The sequence below is a fragment of the Dendropsophus ebraccatus genome, chromosome 7, assembly GCF_027789765.1.
Source record: "Dendropsophus ebraccatus isolate aDenEbr1 chromosome 7, aDenEbr1.pat, whole genome shotgun sequence".
NCBI lineage: Eukaryota > Metazoa > Chordata > Amphibia > Anura > Hylidae > Dendropsophus > Dendropsophus ebraccatus.
The window spans coordinates 41,178,383-41,197,723 of NC_091460.1; the positions used below are offsets into that span (position 1 = coordinate 41,178,383).

At 41.3% G+C, this 19,341-nt stretch overlaps 1 protein-coding gene across 3 annotated transcripts in view; it reads left to right on the forward strand.

Annotated features, from left to right (window-relative positions):
• Positions 1-19,341, forward strand: part of PPP2R2C (protein phosphatase 2 regulatory subunit Bgamma) — a 104,812-nt gene that overhangs the window by 61,201 nt on the left and 24,270 nt on the right. For 2 of the 3 annotated variants that reach the window (XM_069976415.1, XM_069976416.1), the window contains 4 exons: positions 10,994-11,091; positions 12,678-12,843; positions 14,835-14,947; positions 15,268-15,445. In XM_069976415.1, the coding sequence (XP_069832516.1) occupies positions 10,994-11,091; positions 12,678-12,843; positions 14,835-14,947; positions 15,268-15,445 (555 nt within the window). Of the gene's footprint in view, positions 1-8,137; positions 8,192-10,993; positions 11,092-12,677; positions 12,844-14,834; positions 14,948-15,267; positions 15,446-19,341 lie in introns of those variants that run through there. The other variant, XM_069976417.1, reaches the window with a different exon arrangement.

Genomic DNA, 19,341 nt, shown 5'->3' on the forward strand with positions numbered 1-19,341 from the left:
AGTGAATGTTTGACTTTCATTTAAATGAAATTCTATAAAAGTAAATAATATAAAGTCGCTGTGGGATAAAACCATTGGATACCCAGGTAACAGCACAGTACTGAAAATACCATATAATATCAACACACAGTCATCTGTAAAGTTATGTAACAATATGACTTGTGGTGCCAAGCTTCAGATGCCGGAACTGTAGATAAGTATTGGGGCCTCCTTGGTCGGACTGCAATAAATCTAACACAAATCCATCCAATGTATGAAAATACTGTCGAGAATGAATAGAGCAAAATCCACCCATGCATACTGCTAGTCCAGCCATCCAGGGGACATTTGACCACCATTCTCTGGATTGTGGTTGTCCAGGCAGTCGAAGCCCTATTTTCTGCTAGTTTTCCAATCTTCTACAGATAGAGGATAACTATCGATGTTGGGATAGCTCTTTTAATGGTTCCACTCCTCTCTCAAGTCTCACAGTTCTTCTGCTTCGGGATAACCTTTGATACTTCACTGTTTTTAAACATCACATCCAAGTCCTTACTACCTAGACACTTCTTGGATCTGTTTGTTTCTCAACCTTGAGTCAGCAAGCCTATTCTTTCATCATCTTCCGTCTGGACTACTAAAACACCTTCTCTGTGGCCTTGCCTCTAGCACTGTTACATCCTCCAATTTGTCCTGTACTGTCTGGTTAATCCATCTCTCCTTTTAATTCTTCTCTTCCTCTCAGCACTTTGATTCTCCTTACTGACTATCCAATGTCCGTCCAATTTAGTCCAATTTATTTTCTCCTTCCGAGTTAACCTGTTACAGTCTGTAGGTGTTCCTAAAGGCCCTATTCCACCAACAGATCTGACGACAGATTATCTGCCAAAGATTTGAAGCCAAACCCAGGAGTGGATTTGAAAAGAGGGGGAATCCAGTCTTTCCTTTATGACCTGTTCTCTGATTATAGTCTGTTCCTGGCTTTGGCTTCAAATCTTTGGCAGATAATCTGTCGTCTGATCTGTTGGCGGGATAGGGCGTTAAGCTAAGGAGGATTACACTGATTGGCTCCCGCTGGTAAGAATAGGTCCCAATTTGACCAGAGATCCACTGACATATTAGATTGCTTAAACGTAGTTGATACAATGCTACCCTTTCAGCCTAGAATTAATAACATTGGTCTTTATCACAAAGACCACAGGCATTTGTTCTTCAGGCCAAGGGAAGGCTGGTACACAAGGGGGGAGATTTATCAAAGGGTGTAAAATTTAGACTGGTGCAAACTGGTCACAGCAACCAATCACAGCTCAGATTTAGGCAGTGCTGAAAGGAAAGCTGAGCTGTGATTGGTTGCTGTGGGTAGTTTGCACCAGTCTAAATTTTACACCCTTTAATAAATCTCCCCATGGGTGCGTTCACACCTACAGGATCTGCAGCAGATCTGCAGCAGATTTGATGCTGTGTTCAGTTATTTAAATGAAATCTGCTGCAGAAAATCAGCTGCAGATCCTGTAGGTGTGAACGCACCACTAAGGTGTTTCTCAAGTTCCTTACAAGAAACATACTTGGGCCTAGTATCCTTGTGTAGGCTCTGACAACTAACTCTTACAGATTTTTGGTGGCTAGAGTATTCTCTTACAAGTCCATCCAATCCTTCTATTCTAGATTACCCAAAAGGTTAAAATGGTTTTCCTAGAGTTGTACTAGAAAATCACACACCTTAACCCAGATGTGCTGAACACAATCAGCTAGCTAGCTCAGGTTACTTTTAGGAACCAACTATCTGAGTTTGCACCATCACCGCATACGCATACGCATCACAAATAAAAGGGAATGCAATATCAATCACAATGAGAATAGTAAAGGGCTAATGCCCATCAGATTAAACAACTATTCACACTCAACTGTGACAGCTTCTTCTTTCCCAGCCAACCTAAAAGAAGTGTACACCTCCTTATGTGTTCTTGTCTTCTTTTCACATCATCATCTCCAAGACTGTCATTTCAGAACCTCTTCCCCAGAAAAGCCTGCCCCTTACAATAGCCTTGCTGCAACTACGCTACTGAATAACCAGCTTCTACGCTTACCTACTGACGCCTTCCCTGGTAGACAGTAAACTCTCCCAGGCAGGGTCCTCTCTCACTCTGTGCCAGTCTGTCACTCAGTAAGCTCAGGATTATCGCTCTTGTCTTATGTCTTATGATGTATATTTAAACACCCTATTACTAGGTCCATGCCCTAACAAACTATCTATCTACCTACCTATCTTCCTACCTAATGTGTTGGGCATTCATAGTGCACGGCTACCATCCTGCATTGCTGATGGCTGTGTGCAGTCATCTTCCAGAACAGCGGCATAGATTTGCATTTGATGTACTGGCATCTCCCTGGAGAGTTGGTGGCACAGCAGTATGATCGACAGCTGCTCTCTAATGTTTTATCTATGAGACATACACAAAATAACCAACATCAGGAAGAGAAGATACATAGGATGTATGAGTATGCATATTTGTTCATTTTATTTTTCCATAATCCAGAAAACCAATGGCCCCAAGGATGATGGATTATCAAAATGTTTAGGTAGATAGATATTTACAGTTAAAGTATACCCAGTGCTGGACCGGGGTACCTTGGGCCCACCAGGGCATTTAATTCTAAGGGTCCACCCTACATATACCAGATATAACCAGCGCCAAACCTTTCACATTACTATAGCGACTTTGCACAGGGCTGTGTATGTGCCCAGCAATGCTGGCTCACTGCTAGTAACTTGTCAGTCACTCTATGTGAACAGTATAGGGTGCCACATACATGTCTTGAAAGAAGTCCCATTAAACTGACAAATCTCAACAGGTGGAAACATAATAAAAGTATACTTATCCATTCGGGTGCCCTCGTAGCGCTTCCTTAACCCCTTAAAGACCGAGCCAATTTTCGTTTTCGTACTTTGTTTTTTTCCTCCGCATTTTTAAAAGGCCAAACTTTTATTAGGGGAGGATTTTTTTTTTACCATATATATATTTTTTCTTTTTACCATATATGAATTAGAAGTCCCCCTGGTGTCTGAAAGTTATATAGATTTGTAAATTACTTCTATTTAAAAGTTATCCAGTACTTATCAGCTGCTGTATGTCCTGCAGGAAGTGCAGGACATACTTTCCAGGTTGACACAGTGCACAGTCTCAGCTGCCACTTCTGTCCATGACAGGAACTGTAGAGAGCAGAAGCAAATCCACATAGAAAACCTCTCCTGCTCTGGACAGTTCCTGTCCTTAACAGAGGTGGCAGCAGAGAGCACTGTGTCAGACTGAAGAGAATACACCACTTCCTGCAGGACATACAGCAGCTGATAAGTACTGTTTTGTTTTGTTTTGCTTAATAAAAGTGAAATACAATTCTTTATAACTTTCGGACACCAGTTGATTTGAAAGAAAAAAAATTCTCCGGTGTACCCATTTAATTACTGAATTCACTACAAATCTGAACCAAGATTAAGACTGTTGCACATTTTTCTGCTTTTGGGTGCATTCACCCTTACAGGATCCACAACAGATCTGCAGCAGATTTGATGTGGTGTTCAGTTATTTAGATCAAATCTGCTGCAGAAATCCGCTGCTATACAGTGTGTGTGAAACTACCCTTTACACCCTTTAGTGTAAAGTACTATTAGCGTTTTATCCCCTGTGGGTTTTTTTTCGGTACAAGTCATATGATTCTTTATCATGTGATTCCAGGTTTGCTGTTGAAGAACTGGAAAAAAAACACTAATTTTCATATAGACACGACAATAACACATAGCCTGCTATGATTTCACAAAACAAAAACACACCATAGCAGAAAAATGCCCTATGGGTATTGTGTTTCGCTTTTCCCCACTGACCCCAGCTAATGTCTCGTCTCTGCGTTTTTGAACCCCAAAATGCTATATGTCATATTTCTGAAAAACCCCTAGACTGGGTCCAGCCATATAGTACATGAGAACATACCCCTCTCCCTAAGTTATTCACAGGAAAAGGGATAGCAAGATCTTTAGAAAATTAATGGAGCACTGTCCCTACTGTTTTTTTTAGGGGGACACGTTCCCCACATTCTTGTGACCACTGGGACCCCTAACAATCAGCTTGATATCCCCTATCCTGTGGATTTTGCAGGGGGAGGGGGCAGCTACCTAGGCCACACCTGCATGTATGGGTGTAGGTGCAGAGTACTTTGCCTTGCCCCTGATGCTGCCCACACACACAAGAGCCACTGGGTTGTGTATATATAATGTATATTTATGGTGGTGTCCATGTTGCTATGATATGCTATCATTGCTGTGACCCTGTCACTTGAAAAAAACTTTTGACAAGCCTTGCAGATGTAGGTATAAACCTTGTGATGCATGTTTTTTCTTTAAGATTTGAGTTTCCCTTTAATCCAGGGATATGCACATACATGCAGGAGTTCTACTATCCACTGCTTCATCCTACTTGCGCTCATTGTGCAGATGATAGATCTGTGTAGCAGGCAGACATTCAGCTTTATGACTGCAATGTATGATGAATTCCCAACTTCCAAGAATAATAAGTTAAATCAAAGAATCCAAAATAAAGACACAACACAATGTAATCAGGTGTCAAAGGGGCCCAATTTTATTTAAAATTACATGACACTGAAAATGGCAGACCCCCAACTCACAAAGAGTCACCCTCCAGCACTCAGGCGAGGAAAAACCCCCTGTGGGGGAAACCTTGAGGGAGCCATGGCTGGAGAGTTGCCCCTCCCCTGGGCCTAGAGGGTAATACCATACTATAAATATAATAATCTGGATGTGAGAGAAATCCGGCTGCAATATCTGTCACCTAATTGATGGCGGCTGTATCTCTTCTCCTTCACAGATCCAGGTCCACTTCTCAGGAAGGTAGAAAATCGATGAAGGGGTAGTCTAAAGCAGACCACCCCTTTTCCCCTGCTAGAACCTCCAAATTACATCAAGGATAAGGGGCAGTAAAATAGTCAAGCTCAAGGTCCTCTGGCGCATCCAAGATGGCACTGATCAGGGCGCGGTGCATTGCTTTATGGAAACTTCTTTATGACATAACACTTATCATCACAGTGGTTGCCATGGTTACTGCAGGTAAACACATCTGTAGCATTAACCCATTAATGACTGGTGATGTGCTTTACTGCAGAGGTCACTAAACGCACTTGTGACCAAGCAAACAGCTTATGGTTAGGCCACAGTAACAACACTAAATAATATGGTGTGATGTGGCCCATAGCAACCAATCACAGCTCAGCTTTCATTTCTCAGATTACTCTGGTAAAATAACAGCTGAACTGTGATTGGTTGCCATGTGCATCTTAAACAGTCCAACGTGCCCATAGCAACCAAAGCTCAGTTTTAATTTTATAAGAGCTTGTTAAGATATGAAAGGAGAGCTGCGATTGGCTGCTATAGGCAAATCAGACCGTGTTTTGTCTCTGTCAGGTTGATAAAGCTGCTCCATTGCTGTAAAGTTTATGATGATGATGACTGAAAACACATGACATCAAGCTTCCCCATAATGCTTTGCAGTCAGCCCTTCCTCCATACCTCCCATATTTTTGGAGGGACACTTGTGGTTCACAGACATTGCTATACACTACAATTCCCAGCATTTCCTGTCACTCAGTTTAGAATGTACTGGTACACAGTTATATACGGCAGATTTGTTAACATGAAGGAGACTGCAGACAATCTTATGGAATTGTATGTGCAAAAGAGTATTATAAATAAAGCTGTTGAAATGAATAGAGAAGGAGGGGATCCCTACCTGGAAATCCTCCAGAGTATAGACAAGCAGTATGGGGGGCATGTAACACTACATTTCCCAGGCTTTCATAGGAAATCGGTGATCACCTGATTAATTGATCAATGGAGAAACTGCATTGACTGTACAAAAGGGGTCATCTAGTTGTTTTAGGGTACATTCACATATACAGGATCCACAGCAGAAAATCCACTGCGATACGGTGTGTGTGAAGCTACCCTAAAAGTAAAATAGCCCACAGTATTAGAGAGGAACTCCAGAAAAAAAATTCTTTCAAATAAACTGGTGCCAGGAATTTTTACAGTACTTATCAGCTACTGAATGTCCTGCAGGAAGTGGTGTATTCTTTCCAGTCTGACACAGTGATCTCTGCTGCCACCTCTGTCCATGTCAGGAACTGTCCAAAGTAAGTTCCTGACATGGACAGAGGCGGCAGCAGAGAGCAATGTGTCAGACTGGAAAGAATACACCCCTTCCTGCAGGACATACAGCAGCTGATAAGTATTGGAAGGCTAGAGGGTTTTTAGTAGAAGTACATTAAAAATCTATATAACTTTCTGATACCAGTTGGTTTGAAAGATTTTTTAATTTTTATTTTGATATCCCCTATTCTATGGATTTTAGAAGGAGCACCAACTGGCCAGTGTCATACTGGGATACATTGGGCCCACCTGGGAATTTGATTCTTGGGGGCCACACTACTTACACCAGATATAACAAGCACCAAACCTTTCACATTACTATAGCAACTTTGCACAGAGCTGTGTATGTGACCAGCAATGCTGGCTCACTACTAGTAACTTGTCAGTCACTCAGCATAACGTGCCCCTTAATTTTCTTGAAAGGAGAAGTCCCATTAACCTAACAAATCTCATGTAGACAAAGGGGTACAGGAACATAATAAAGAAAGTATACTTACCTGTCCCTGAGCCCCCGTAGCTCTTCCTTAATGATATCCAATAGCCACCGGCCTCCTCCAGCTCCTCCAGCTGCAACACCACATACTCGGCTAATGGATCACCCGCTCAGCCAATCACTGACTGGGGATGGACACAGCTGCAGTCATTGATTGGCTGAGCAGGCAATCCATCAGCCGAGTATGTGACATTGAGCTGGGGCCGTGACATACACAGAACCTGGTCGAAAATTACTGAACATGACTTTCAGCAGCTGTGGGAGAGAGAGCGGTGCAGGGGTACGGGGACTGGGGAGTATAGTTTCTTTATTATCTTCCCGCACTCCCTGCCTACCATTTGTTACAAGACGTCTGTCTTGCAAATTGCAAGAATTCGTCTTGCAAATTGCTGACACTGTTATTTGCTGTTAGTTCAAGAAGACACATGGTACTTTAATTATTTTTGTCTGTGCTTCTATAACATAGAAATTGTTTTTATTTTCTGGTAGAGTCATATAGGGAGGCCCACCTCCTGTCAGGGGCCCACCAAGGGGTAGGGCCCACCGGGGGATACCCCTGTTTCCCTGTGACATGTTTGTGTCGATGGGGTTCAAGTGTTGAGATCCCGACAGATCACTAGTATGATTAGAAGCTGTGCTCCTTCATCTCCACTTTAAAGCAACTCTGTACCCACAATCTGACCCCCCCCCCCCCCCCCCCCCCAAACCGCTTGTACCTTCAGATAGCTGCTTTTAATCCAAGATCTGTCCTGTAGTCCGTTCGGCAGGTGATGCAGTTATTGTCCTAAAAAACAATTTTTAAACTTGCAGTCCGTGCCAAACGGGAGTATCTGTGCCCTAACTTTGCACCACCCCTACGTCCCTCCTCCCCGCCCTCTTCATCATTAGCCTAACATTAGGAGTGCATTACAATACTATAACACATTACGCAATCCTAAGTTTAACAATACTTCTCAATTGCTGGCCTTATCTTTATCTCTGGAGCATTGGGATATCCCAATACAACACATTGCTGTGTCCAGTCACTCAGGATAACCTACAGTAAATCTGTAGATCATGAGAAGATACATGTCCTCATCTTGTAAGACTCACCTGTCTCCTTATGTAATAATATTGTTGAGGTCAGGGCTGAACCAAGGCGAGCAGAGGGATGCAGACTGATACATTGCATATTAGATACCGAGCAATAAGGTATGACAGATGTGGGCCTGTGGAGCTTTGCAAGAGTTCCATGTAAGACCATGACCAATGGATAAGGAGTCAGGAGTCTATGGTGATACTACCTGTAGGTGGCACTGAGGAGCCCTCTTTCTTCCTAGTTTGCAGTATGTTGGTGCCTAAGGGACATGCTCCATCAGCCTCTTCCCCAAGAACTATGCCCTCCAAATTTATCTTTACCTCTAAGGCTCCTTACTCTCTACAGGAGGGTATCTAGACCCTATCAGCTATGGCAGATATTGAACATTACCACGGTGCTAGCACTTTTTTCAATTCCATGACCTTAGGTAAGGACTACAGTATATGTTCAGTAGTGGATTATAAAAGTTTGAATAATAAGCTTGAATAATAAAACTCTCTGCTTACCCACCCCTGCTATACAGGATCTTATGGGAACGTTTAAGGATTCTGTAATGGTTATTACCCAGCATGCATTGTTATCCGTGGAAGAGAAACTGCTGATAAGATGCAATTGCACAGTAAACTGTATAGCGATAAGTACAATGAAGTTTGTGCCTAAAAGGATGTGACAGAAGTTCCTAAAATAAAGTCAGCAGACTGACAGAAAGCTCATCAGTTTCCTCAAAACATATTTTTATGAGTCTTCACTTTTCATCCTCGATTTTCAGTCTTTGTTTGACATTGTGAATAGCAAATGACATCTCAGCAGAGAATAGCTGTGCAGATGTTTCAGGCTTCCGTCCTGCGGAGAATCATAATTGAGATCTATAAAGCGCCATCAGACGATGCGCTAACATATCTTCTAGCTTGGGTGTCATTATCTGTCCACCTTCATGTCACCAGCTGCTATATAGGATGTTGCTGTATAGAGACAATACAAAGTCCCGCTATTTTATTAGAACTTAGAGAAGCATTAAAGGGGTTATTCAGCGAAAATATTTTTCTTTAAAATCAACTGCTTTAAGAAAGATATATAGATTTGTAATTTACTTCTATTTAGAAATCTCAAGTCTTCCCATACTTATCAGCTGCTGTATGTCCTGCAGGAAATGTTGTTTTCTCTACAGTCTGACACAGTGCTCTCTGCTGCCATCTCGGTCCGAGACTGGAAATATCCAGAGCAGGAGTGGTTGTCTATGGGGATTTGCTACTGCTCTGGAGATGGCAGCAGAGCACAGTGTGACACTGAAAAGAAAACAACATTTCCTGTAAGACATACAGCAGCTGACAAGTACTGAAAGACTGGACATTTTTTAATAGAAGTAAATTACAAATCTACATAACTTTCTGAAGCCAGTTGATTTGAAAGAAAAAGATATTCACTGGACAACCCATTTAACGTTTCTTCTCAGTAACCAACTAAACCTATAAGACACATCAGTAAGATGCCTCTTGATCATCATGTATTACCCAAGCCAAGTAAAGTCCACACCAAATGCATCCATAACTCAGTCCTTTTTAATTGGTAATGGGAAAATGGACTCTCAATAATGTGCCATCTGAATCATGAATATTTTTAGAGGATGCAAAAAGCAAAGCTAAGAACTAGAGAAGAGCGAATTTACAGTAAAAAGGGATCGAATCACTCAGCAGTCACTTATAAACTGTCTGCCTTTGAACTCTGTGTCACTCCTCACCAGGCGCCTGGGAAAAGCTGGATTCAATCCTGGGAAGATTCTCCCAGTTTCCCAGGACTGGATCCAGCTTTTTCCGGCACATGGTGGGGAGCGGCACAGAGTTCAAAGGCAGCAGGCTGATAAGCGACTGCCGAGCTAACAAAGTAATTTAATGCCCTTTTACTGTAAATTTGCTTATCTCTTCGGAGAACCAGCATATAAAAGTAAAGACTGTAGTTTGGTCTGAGGCACTTGTCATTAAATGTGCCATCCGACAACCAAATGTCCCCTTTTATGCACTGCCTAGGCATTGTGTATGGTGCTATTTATTACAATAGGTGTGGGCAATAGGTGTGCTGTACCTGGTTCTATATAACTGGGTACTGGGTGGCAATATCTGGTCACTGTAAGACATTTATTTGGGCAGTATATGCGGTAATATTTATGAAGTATTAAGTACTGTGGATGCATGATTTATCTATACTTTGTGTTCCACAATCACATTTTAGCAGAAGCTGGAACCTTTAGCAATTACTGTATGGGGCTATGTTCACACTACGTATATGTCCGGCTGCATATTTTTCGCGGCCGGACATATACGTGTAAAACTCCAGCCGGGATTTACACAAGTTGTGGCCGGCTACGTACGGTCCGCGAACTTACGCCCGTAAGCTACATACGCTTCCCGAGCGGCGTACGTAGCGATCTGACAGCGGTCTTTTACTTGGATATCTTCGGCTAGCCCCGGACACCCCACAGAACCTTTTGGATCGGCAAATCAAAGTGTAAAAATGAAGATATCACCACTCCGTACGGGACCGCATGTTACACTACGGGCGTAAGTTACAGCATTTCCGTCCCGAAACAATGGTCTGGTTCATTTTTTACGGCGCCGCATACGATCCGGGCGTAAGTTCGTACGTAGTGTGAACTGTGCAGCCGTAGATTGTATACTTTCCAGTGTACGAAAACTACGTAAATCTCCGGCCGCTTATTCACGGAGCACGCTACGGCCGGAAACTTACGTAGTGTGAACATAGCCTATTGGTTTAACTAGTTTATGTCCTCAAATTTGCTTGGTCTTTGCCCTGGAACTTCGATTTCCTCTTGGAAAATTAAATTGGTATTGTTATCCCACAAAGTGATACCATATTAAATAACACTAAGGTACACCATAAATGGTTGGCTGATTTGTGGGACCTTCAGTGATTCAGTGAGGGAATTGCATTACATCCCTATTCAAGTGGTGGAGGTCAAGTGGTTGGCCACTGTGCGGGGAATACCCAGAGAGGGATACAGCGGTACGCAAGTGCTGTGTCCCTACATTGCAAGACGACTGACCCCCACTGATAATAAAGTGATCCTATATCAAAATAGGGACAGTAAAAATAAGCCTAGTGTAGAGGAGAGAACCCGTTCATATGAGAACATTGGTTTATGAGGCTATAATGAACGGACTGTATGCCTGGTGTACCATTATTTATGGTTTATTTCTGCTTTTTTCTCTTCCAGCTGATATCATTTCTACAGTTGAGTTTAATCACACTGGAGAGCTGCTGGCGACTGGGGACAAGGGGGGTCGTGTTGTAATATTCCAACGAGAACCAGAGGTAAGTGTATGGTATATCAACAAACACAGTATAAGGTTATTCTGGGTTATTGTTATTATTCTGGTTAAAAATAAACTGACAATTGGGCAATTGCATTCTCTTTCTTGATGAGATGTGTCCCTATATATCCTTACACTGTCTACTTAGAGCAGACCATGTAGGCAGGCATCCTATTGACCAGGGCAATAGTGGAATGATCAAGTATTTATACATTTCCAGGAGTAATAAGAGATGAACAGCACAGCACTTAGTTCCATATGCAGCAGAAAGTGAACAAAGTATAACTGGTACGGTGTACAGAGGGAATATAGAGTGGTTAAGCTTCAGCCAATAGCTGAGGAGCAGGAAGTGATGTCAGAGAAGGGGTGCCATTATGATAACTTCCGCTGCAAAGCCCAGTAAGATATAGCCCTAGGTGTCGTTACCTGTTATTAAGGAAATATAGTATACTATAGTATACAGCACTAGCACTAGCGGTGGTGCTTAGGACAGTAAAAGGCAAAAGACCAGAACTTAAAGGTGTACTCCGGAGAGAGAAAAAAAGTTTTAAAATCAACTGGTGTCAGAAAGTTATGTAAATTGCTTCTATTAAAAAAATCTAAAGTCTTCCAGAACTTTTCAGCTGTTGTATGTCCTGCAGGAAGTGGTGTATTCTTTCCAGTCTGAGACAGTGCTCTCTGCTGCCACTTCTGTCTGGGACAAGAAATGTCCAGAGCAGTAACAAATCTCATAAAAAAACTTCTCCTGCTTTGGACAGTTCCTGACATGGACAGAGGTGGCAGCAGAGAGCACAGAATGTCAGACTGGAAATAATACACCACTTTCTGCAGCACATAAAGCAGTTGATAAGTACTGGATGACTTGAGATTTTTAATGGATGTATTTACAAATATACCTTTCAGAAACCAGCTGTTTTAAAAAAATATATATATATATATATTTTTTTTTTCTCCAGAGAACCCCTTTAAGGAATATTTTAGGTTACCTGTTGATCCCCTCAGCAGTTTAGAGGTCTGCTGGCAGATTCCCTTTAGGCTGGGTTCACACTACGTATATTTCAGGCAGTATTTGGTCCTCTTGTCAGGTCCTCATAGCAACCAAAACCAGGAGTGGATTGAAGAAAACACAGAAAGGATCTGTTCACACAATGGTGAAATTGACTGGATGGCCGCCATATAACAGTAAATAACTGCCATTATTTCAATATAACTGCCGTTGTTTTAAAATAACAGCAAATATTTGCCGTTATATGGCGGCCATCCACTCAATTACAACATTATGTAAACAGAGCCTTTCTGTGTTTTCAATCCACTCCTGGTTTTGGTTGCTATACAGCCTCAAATATATGTAGTGTGAACCCAGCCTTAAGGTGACAAAAGCATTCAATGTTAACCTGGCCTAAGTGCCAGTATTGCCCTAAAAAAATATTGCAATCGTAAGAATTCTTGGAAGAAATAAAAAAAAGTTTGATGCAATCTATAGAGAAATCCTTTTAATTTCCCACAAATCAGCTTCATCATCTACAATGTGTATCATAAACTGTATAATAGGCTTCTATTGCATTGTCTTCTTTATCCCATGTGCAGTGTAAGAATGAACCCTGCAGTCAGGGCGAATACAATGTATACAGCACTTTCCAGAGCCACGAGCCCGAATTTGATTATTTGAAGAGCTTGGAAATAGAAGAAAAAATTAACAAGATTAAATGGCTCCCCCAGCAGAACGCAGCCCACTCCCTTCTGTCAACAAATGGTAAGATCACAGATCATCTGCCTCCATGTGCTGCTACAGGAGCGAAAGAATGTTTATGCGGATGTTATAACAAGTGCTGCGCGCTCCTCCACAGGGGCCGGCAGAATCCCTCTCACTATTACATAGAAATACACAGAGGTGCACACTTAATAACGCTGTATTTTGTACTAGTATATTTGGATAGGAAAGATGACAAGATTTAAAGGCACATTTACAATTTACAATTTCAATATCTGTGCTTGAACCTATTTTACGGTCTTATATTGGCATCACTCATCACATTTTTTATTTATAAACTAATGCAAACTGATCTTGATTTATAACCAGTCTATACTAACTGCATAATAAAAAAAATACTATTACCATGAGATTAGTCTTCGGTGAACCCTGGTTTGGCAGACAATTATTTCACCCACCTCAGCCAAGGCAAGCATGTGTATTTTTGAGCTGTTTCTCCGACATACTAGGTGATCAGCCAATCCTGCGGGGTCAACTGGCTCAGCCAAAGGTTTGTCTGATGTGTGTGGGCAAATATCTCACCAATACTGAGACCTCAGATGTTAGTAAACCCCTCTGTAAAAAGGAAAAATGGATGGATAGATGAATGATTGTGTGGATAGATGGATTGGTCAATATATAATTAGAGTGGATGGATACATGGCGAGATGGATAGGTAAATGTAAGAATGGATGAATGAATTTCTAAATTGATGGATGGATGGATGGATGGATGAATAGATGATGGATGGATTGATGAGTAGATTTGTGGGTGGGTGGATAGCTGGATGGCTGGTTGAATGAATAAAAACACAAATGAATGAATGAATGAATCAGTGGATAGAGAAATGGATGGATGGATACATAGATCTTTGCATGGGTGGATGGATGGATGAATAGATAAATGGTTGAATGATTGATGAACCCATGGGTAAGTTGGTAAGTAGATAGATAGATAGATAGATAGATAGATAGATAGATCGATAAATAGATAGACAGATGGATATGTGGGTGAATGGATAAGTAAATAGATGGATTGATGGAGGAGTCAATACATACTTAGCTTGGTTAAAGGATAGATGGTGAAATAGATAGATAGATAGATAGATAGATAGATAGATAGATAGATGATAGATAGATAGATAGATAGATAGATAGATAGATAGATAGATAGATAGATAGATAGATATCACAGTGTATAGGTAGCACTATACCAGTAGTGGATCCGAGTGCCAGCAGGGACGGCTTTGACCAGGAGCCTGTTGTATATAACAAGGAATTCCCCACAGCACAGCTTAGGATTCAAACGTTGTGATTTATTTCATATCCAAAAACAGCAGTAAACAGTGCAAAACAGCAAGGTGAGTCTGATGCGAGAAAGGCGGCGGAGGCCGCAGAAACGTCGCATCAGACTCACCTTGCTGTGTTGCACTGTTTACTGCTGTTTTTGGATATGAAATAAATCACAACGTTTGAATTCTAAGCTGTGCTGTGGGGAATTCCTTACTAGATAGATAGATAGATAGATAGATAAATAGATGAATGGATTTATACTTGTTTGGAAGTGAATTAATGCATAGATGTTAGATGGGTTAGTTGGGGCATACATGGATTGATGGATAGCTGGGAAGGTAGATGGATGGATAGATGACTGACTGACTGACTGACTGAATGGATGGATACATGAGTAGATGGCAAGATAAATGGATGTATGGATTTATACATGGATGGATGGATGGAAGGATAGATGGATGAGTGGATGTATGGGTGGAAACATGGGTGAATTGGATGCTTGGATAGGTGATGGGTGGATGGTCAGGTGGATAGAGGTGTGGATGGGATGATTGGATGATGGACATAGTTATAAACGTATGTAAGTAACATGAATATTAAATGTCGTACACTATTTTAATGTCACCAATTGATTGACTGGCTAGACCTGCTGTTTGGGCAAGACACTAACATAATAATGATAGTGATATTATTATATTCTAGATAAAACAATTAAATTATGGAAAATTAGTGAGCGTGATAAGAGGCCAGAGGGGTACAACCTCAAAGATGAAGAAGGGAAGCTGAAAGATCTTTCCACCGTGACCTCCTTACAGGTAATATCAGCCACATTGCTTACCATTCCCTGCAGCTTCACTTTTACTCTCCAATGAAGTGTATAACCAGCCCAATTACATAGATTCTCTGTATTGGAAAGATGATTCAGGCAACCATGTCTTTATTTACCATGGGGACACATAAGCATGTGATACCAGCAATGCAGACCTCATATGCCACAGGTTGTGCAACCCCGTTGTACAGTTAAAGGCACTGTATAGTTGAGAATTCGACGGATAGTTGAGAATTCACAATGGTCTGGCATCTTAAGTAGATGGATATAAATGGATATATAAAAACTTGGGTTTTCTATTTTTAGGTGCCTGTTCTTAAGCCTATGGATTTAATGGTAGAAGTTTCTCCAAGGAGAATATTTTCTAATGGACACACGTACCATGTCAACTCCATCTCTGTCAACAGTGACTGTGAGACATACATGTCAGCCGATGATCTCAGGATTAACCTCTGGCACTTGGCAATCACAGACCGAAGCTTCAGTATCCTTTTATACAACTAATACCAGGGCTTAAATGGCACGGAGATGTCCCTGGATGTCTAAGGATAAAGGGTAATTCCCTTGTGGAACAGGTCAGAGAGGAGGGGTGAAAAATATTCAGTAGAACTTTAGTTATTCATGTAAATGAACAGTAGTGAAGATCGTCTATAGACCATAATAATATCTTACATGTGTGCACAAGAGCACATAGGAAAATGGTAATAGGAAAATGAGAGATAAATCTAAAGGCATCTAATTTAGAGGGTTGTTAAACATTTGTCTGCATAGATCCTTCTATATATACTATAGAATGAAAAGAACTAATTCTGGCTGCCTAAAGCCACCACTAGGGTGCGCTTACTACACACCTATGTATACATCTCTCTGTAATGGCTATACACATGGCATGTAAATACATTAAAGGGGCTTTCGAAGGATTATGGGGAGAAAGGGGACAAAAAGAAAGAAGCAGTGATCGCAGATGCATACCACCACTCCATTTATTATCTATGGGAGCCACTGCAGAAAGTCTGGCAGCTCCTATAGGGAACTGTGCACCAACACGAAGGGGGGCAATTTATCAAGACCAGCGTACTCCTACGGCGGTCTCAAATTAGGCCACTTCCCCTTTTCCAGCCGGCCAGACTCCTGAACCTGCACCTGGCCATAAACTTTGGATGGTTTTATCTATGTTGACCTATGTTCTCCTTTCCACCTAATGTTTTGGAGTCCCTTTTTGTAAATTCACTATAGGACTCAGCGGTCATTTGCCTTCTTCACCCAGACCCCATTCTAGGTTTTGCCATAGGATCCAGAAGTGCTTCACCTTCTTCTGCTGCTTAGTAGAGTCCATATTGGAGTTTGCTGTAGACCTTCTACGTATGGGTTTTTCTTTTTTTTTTTTATTCAGAGCCAGCTTTTTTGTGTGTTATATTATTTATAGTGCTTTATACTGACAAGGACCTACAGATGCAGAACAAAGGCTTCTATGTATTGAAGTCTCTCTCTATAAGGACAGCTGGCCTATAGGTTCACTTATTACCGAATAAAGAGTGCATGTGCTCAGCAGAGGAGCCGAACGCTTTATTATAAGTCTTCAGATATCTAGATTCAATTATTTTGTGTCAATTGAAGCAGAGTCATAGTTCCTGGAGAGCTGATTATTTTCCATATACTCTTGGGTGTATTGTAGAGTCTCAGTGATAGCATCACTTTCAATTATACAGCCGTGCTGGAAGGATGGTCCCCACAATAGTCTTTTTTCTTTTTTCGGGCTCGGTACTTCCAGGAGCCTGGTATCCTATTTTAGTAATGGCTGTTTGCATCTCTTTAGGGCTCCTAGGGGTTTAGATTAATTAGGAAATCAAGAAAAGCCTCTCATTTTAATCAGCATAATGTTCTATTCCAGGCTGCCTTCTTTCACCAATAAATCCTCTCAAGTCACATGGTGCTCGGCGTTCTGTGTAGAAATCTGCCAAGAAGATTAGAATTCGACTAAATTCACTGTAAAATCTATAACCGAGAAAGATGCTTTACAAGGATGTGCACCTAAAATCAAAGAGACTTCACCTCTAAATAGAGGTCCTGGACACGTTCTTATCTATTATGTTGTCAAAAAAAATTGCAGTGTTATCTTAGGTGGCATTCACCTTCAATAGATGTTGGTCGTATTTTTATTTCCCCCAATCCATCAATACACGAAAGTTTATGCGTTCTGAGAAAAGAGAGGGCATATCTTCCAAAGAACGGTTAAAATCCAACATGCCCCATCCTTTTCACCCTAACATCACCAGTCAAGGGAGAGATGGGAGGCCCCCATATGTATTAGACAGTGGTCCAGTCCTGGAAATATAAGCAGGTTTAGCCAACTTTGTTAGGCCAGTGTCACATGTAGAATTTACAAAAATTCATGGTGTTGTTTTGTAGCGTTTGGCATATTCTGTAGCCAGTAAACTATTGTAAAGGCTAAAAGTATGAAATGTCAAATAAACATATTATCTATCTATCTATCTATCTATCTATCTATCTATCTATCTATCTATCATTATCTCCTATCTATCTATCATCTATCTATCTATCATCTATCTAGTCTGAACGGGTCCTATTAGATTGGCCAATGGTGGCCCAACCAATAATATAAATGAGCGTCAACCTGCTAGATTGGCTCTCACTTACTGAGCCTATTAAACAGCTTGATAATAATTTTACTAAGGGCTGCACGGACATGGTATGATGACATGATGTCCATGCAGCCCTTGCCCTTAACTTGCAGAGGGCAGAAGAAGACCGGGAGCATGGAGAGGTAATGTAAAACGGTTTATTCAATCGTAAGCTGCCAGCTGCGCATCGGTATTACGCGTAGCTATGTTCAGTTGACTGACAACGATTTTGGTGTTGGACCTAAAGAGTTGTCTCTATTACTCAGAGAGATAATCGGCTAAGTCGGCCTGATTAGGACGATTATGGTTTAATAGGGCCCTTAATGTCCCAACTCTGAATGGCTGGCAGTAGAGATCAAGGGCACTAATAAACCATAATAAATCAGCGCCTTGTAGTGTTGAGGGTTGTGGCCCCAATCGCCTTATAGAACTATGCACACTGCAGTATACTCCTGAATTTTAAAGCCATCCGATGTTTCGAATGTGAGGGAAAATATCAAAGTTATGTCATTTAAAAACCTTTTGAAATGTCAGATGTTCATTAAATGTTTTCAATAGTTTGTTGTCTAAGTGTTTAAACCCTGATCGATCTCGTGTTATGGATTGATTTCTTGTTTTGACCTGGCTTGACTTCTGGTATGGTGCTTTGCCATTTTTCAGTTCTGATGTCACCCTTTGGTTCTGACACCCCCACCTGGTTCTTGTTTTTGTATTTCAATTGTGATTTGGAGGCTCCGACCTGGACTATGACTCTCCTGTACACTGACGGCACTTTTACACGGGTCATTTATCAGCAATGAGCGTTCCTAGAAAATGCTCAATTAGCTGATAATCGGCCCATGTATAAGTGCTAGTGATCAGCTGAAAAGCCGCTCATTGGCCATTTGGATCTTTTTTGCGGCAGTAAAATCTATAGTTATCAAGAACACATCTTTTTTATGTAAACAGGAAGATATGTGGAAGATAACAATAAATGTTAATGCCTATGTCGCTGATTGGCGCTTGTTTGCACCTGTACATGAAACCATATTTGTCCGTATAACAGGACCCTTAGTTACTGTAGGGACCGTTTCCCTGTTAGGGGCCCCTGTTTAGGGTGGATCATCCAGGTAGGCAGGCATTGTAGGCAGGGTTTAGTGCAGGGATCACAACAAAAAATAAGTTCTACAAAAAAAAATTCTCCTCAATTGTTAATTTTTAGAGAACGCAATAACTACTCACTAAAGCAGACATGTCAGGAGAGCTGGGAGGTCCTCTTTTGGGATGAGCAAACTCACAGGTCATTAGAGTGCAATGGGAGAACTGATTCACCTTTTACTTTCAGAATCCTATCTTGTCATTGGACTTTACAGATCAATGGATTGCTCTGCATTTGTCATTGATAAGTTGAGAAGCAAGGATCATTTCTAATCCCTTCCCTAGTGGTAAATCCCACTGCAGCACAGACAGGTATCTTGTCAGCCGCCAGTAATTGTCATAGACTCCCCGTCCTCCCTTTGTGCTGCACTAGAATTGTCTGGAGAATACTTGGAGCATTTAGAGCCTGTATGACTCCTCGAGATGACTTCTAATGGCTTTCCCCTGTGGTTTTAAGCAATCGTGTGTAACTACTGCAGTCCCATCATTTGCAGCTGACTGATAATACAATCTCTTTGTAGTAGTAATTATTTTTATTGGCTTTCCGTTCTGTGCAAGGAATCTGAAGTGTCTCATTTACATGCAAAACAACCATGCGCAA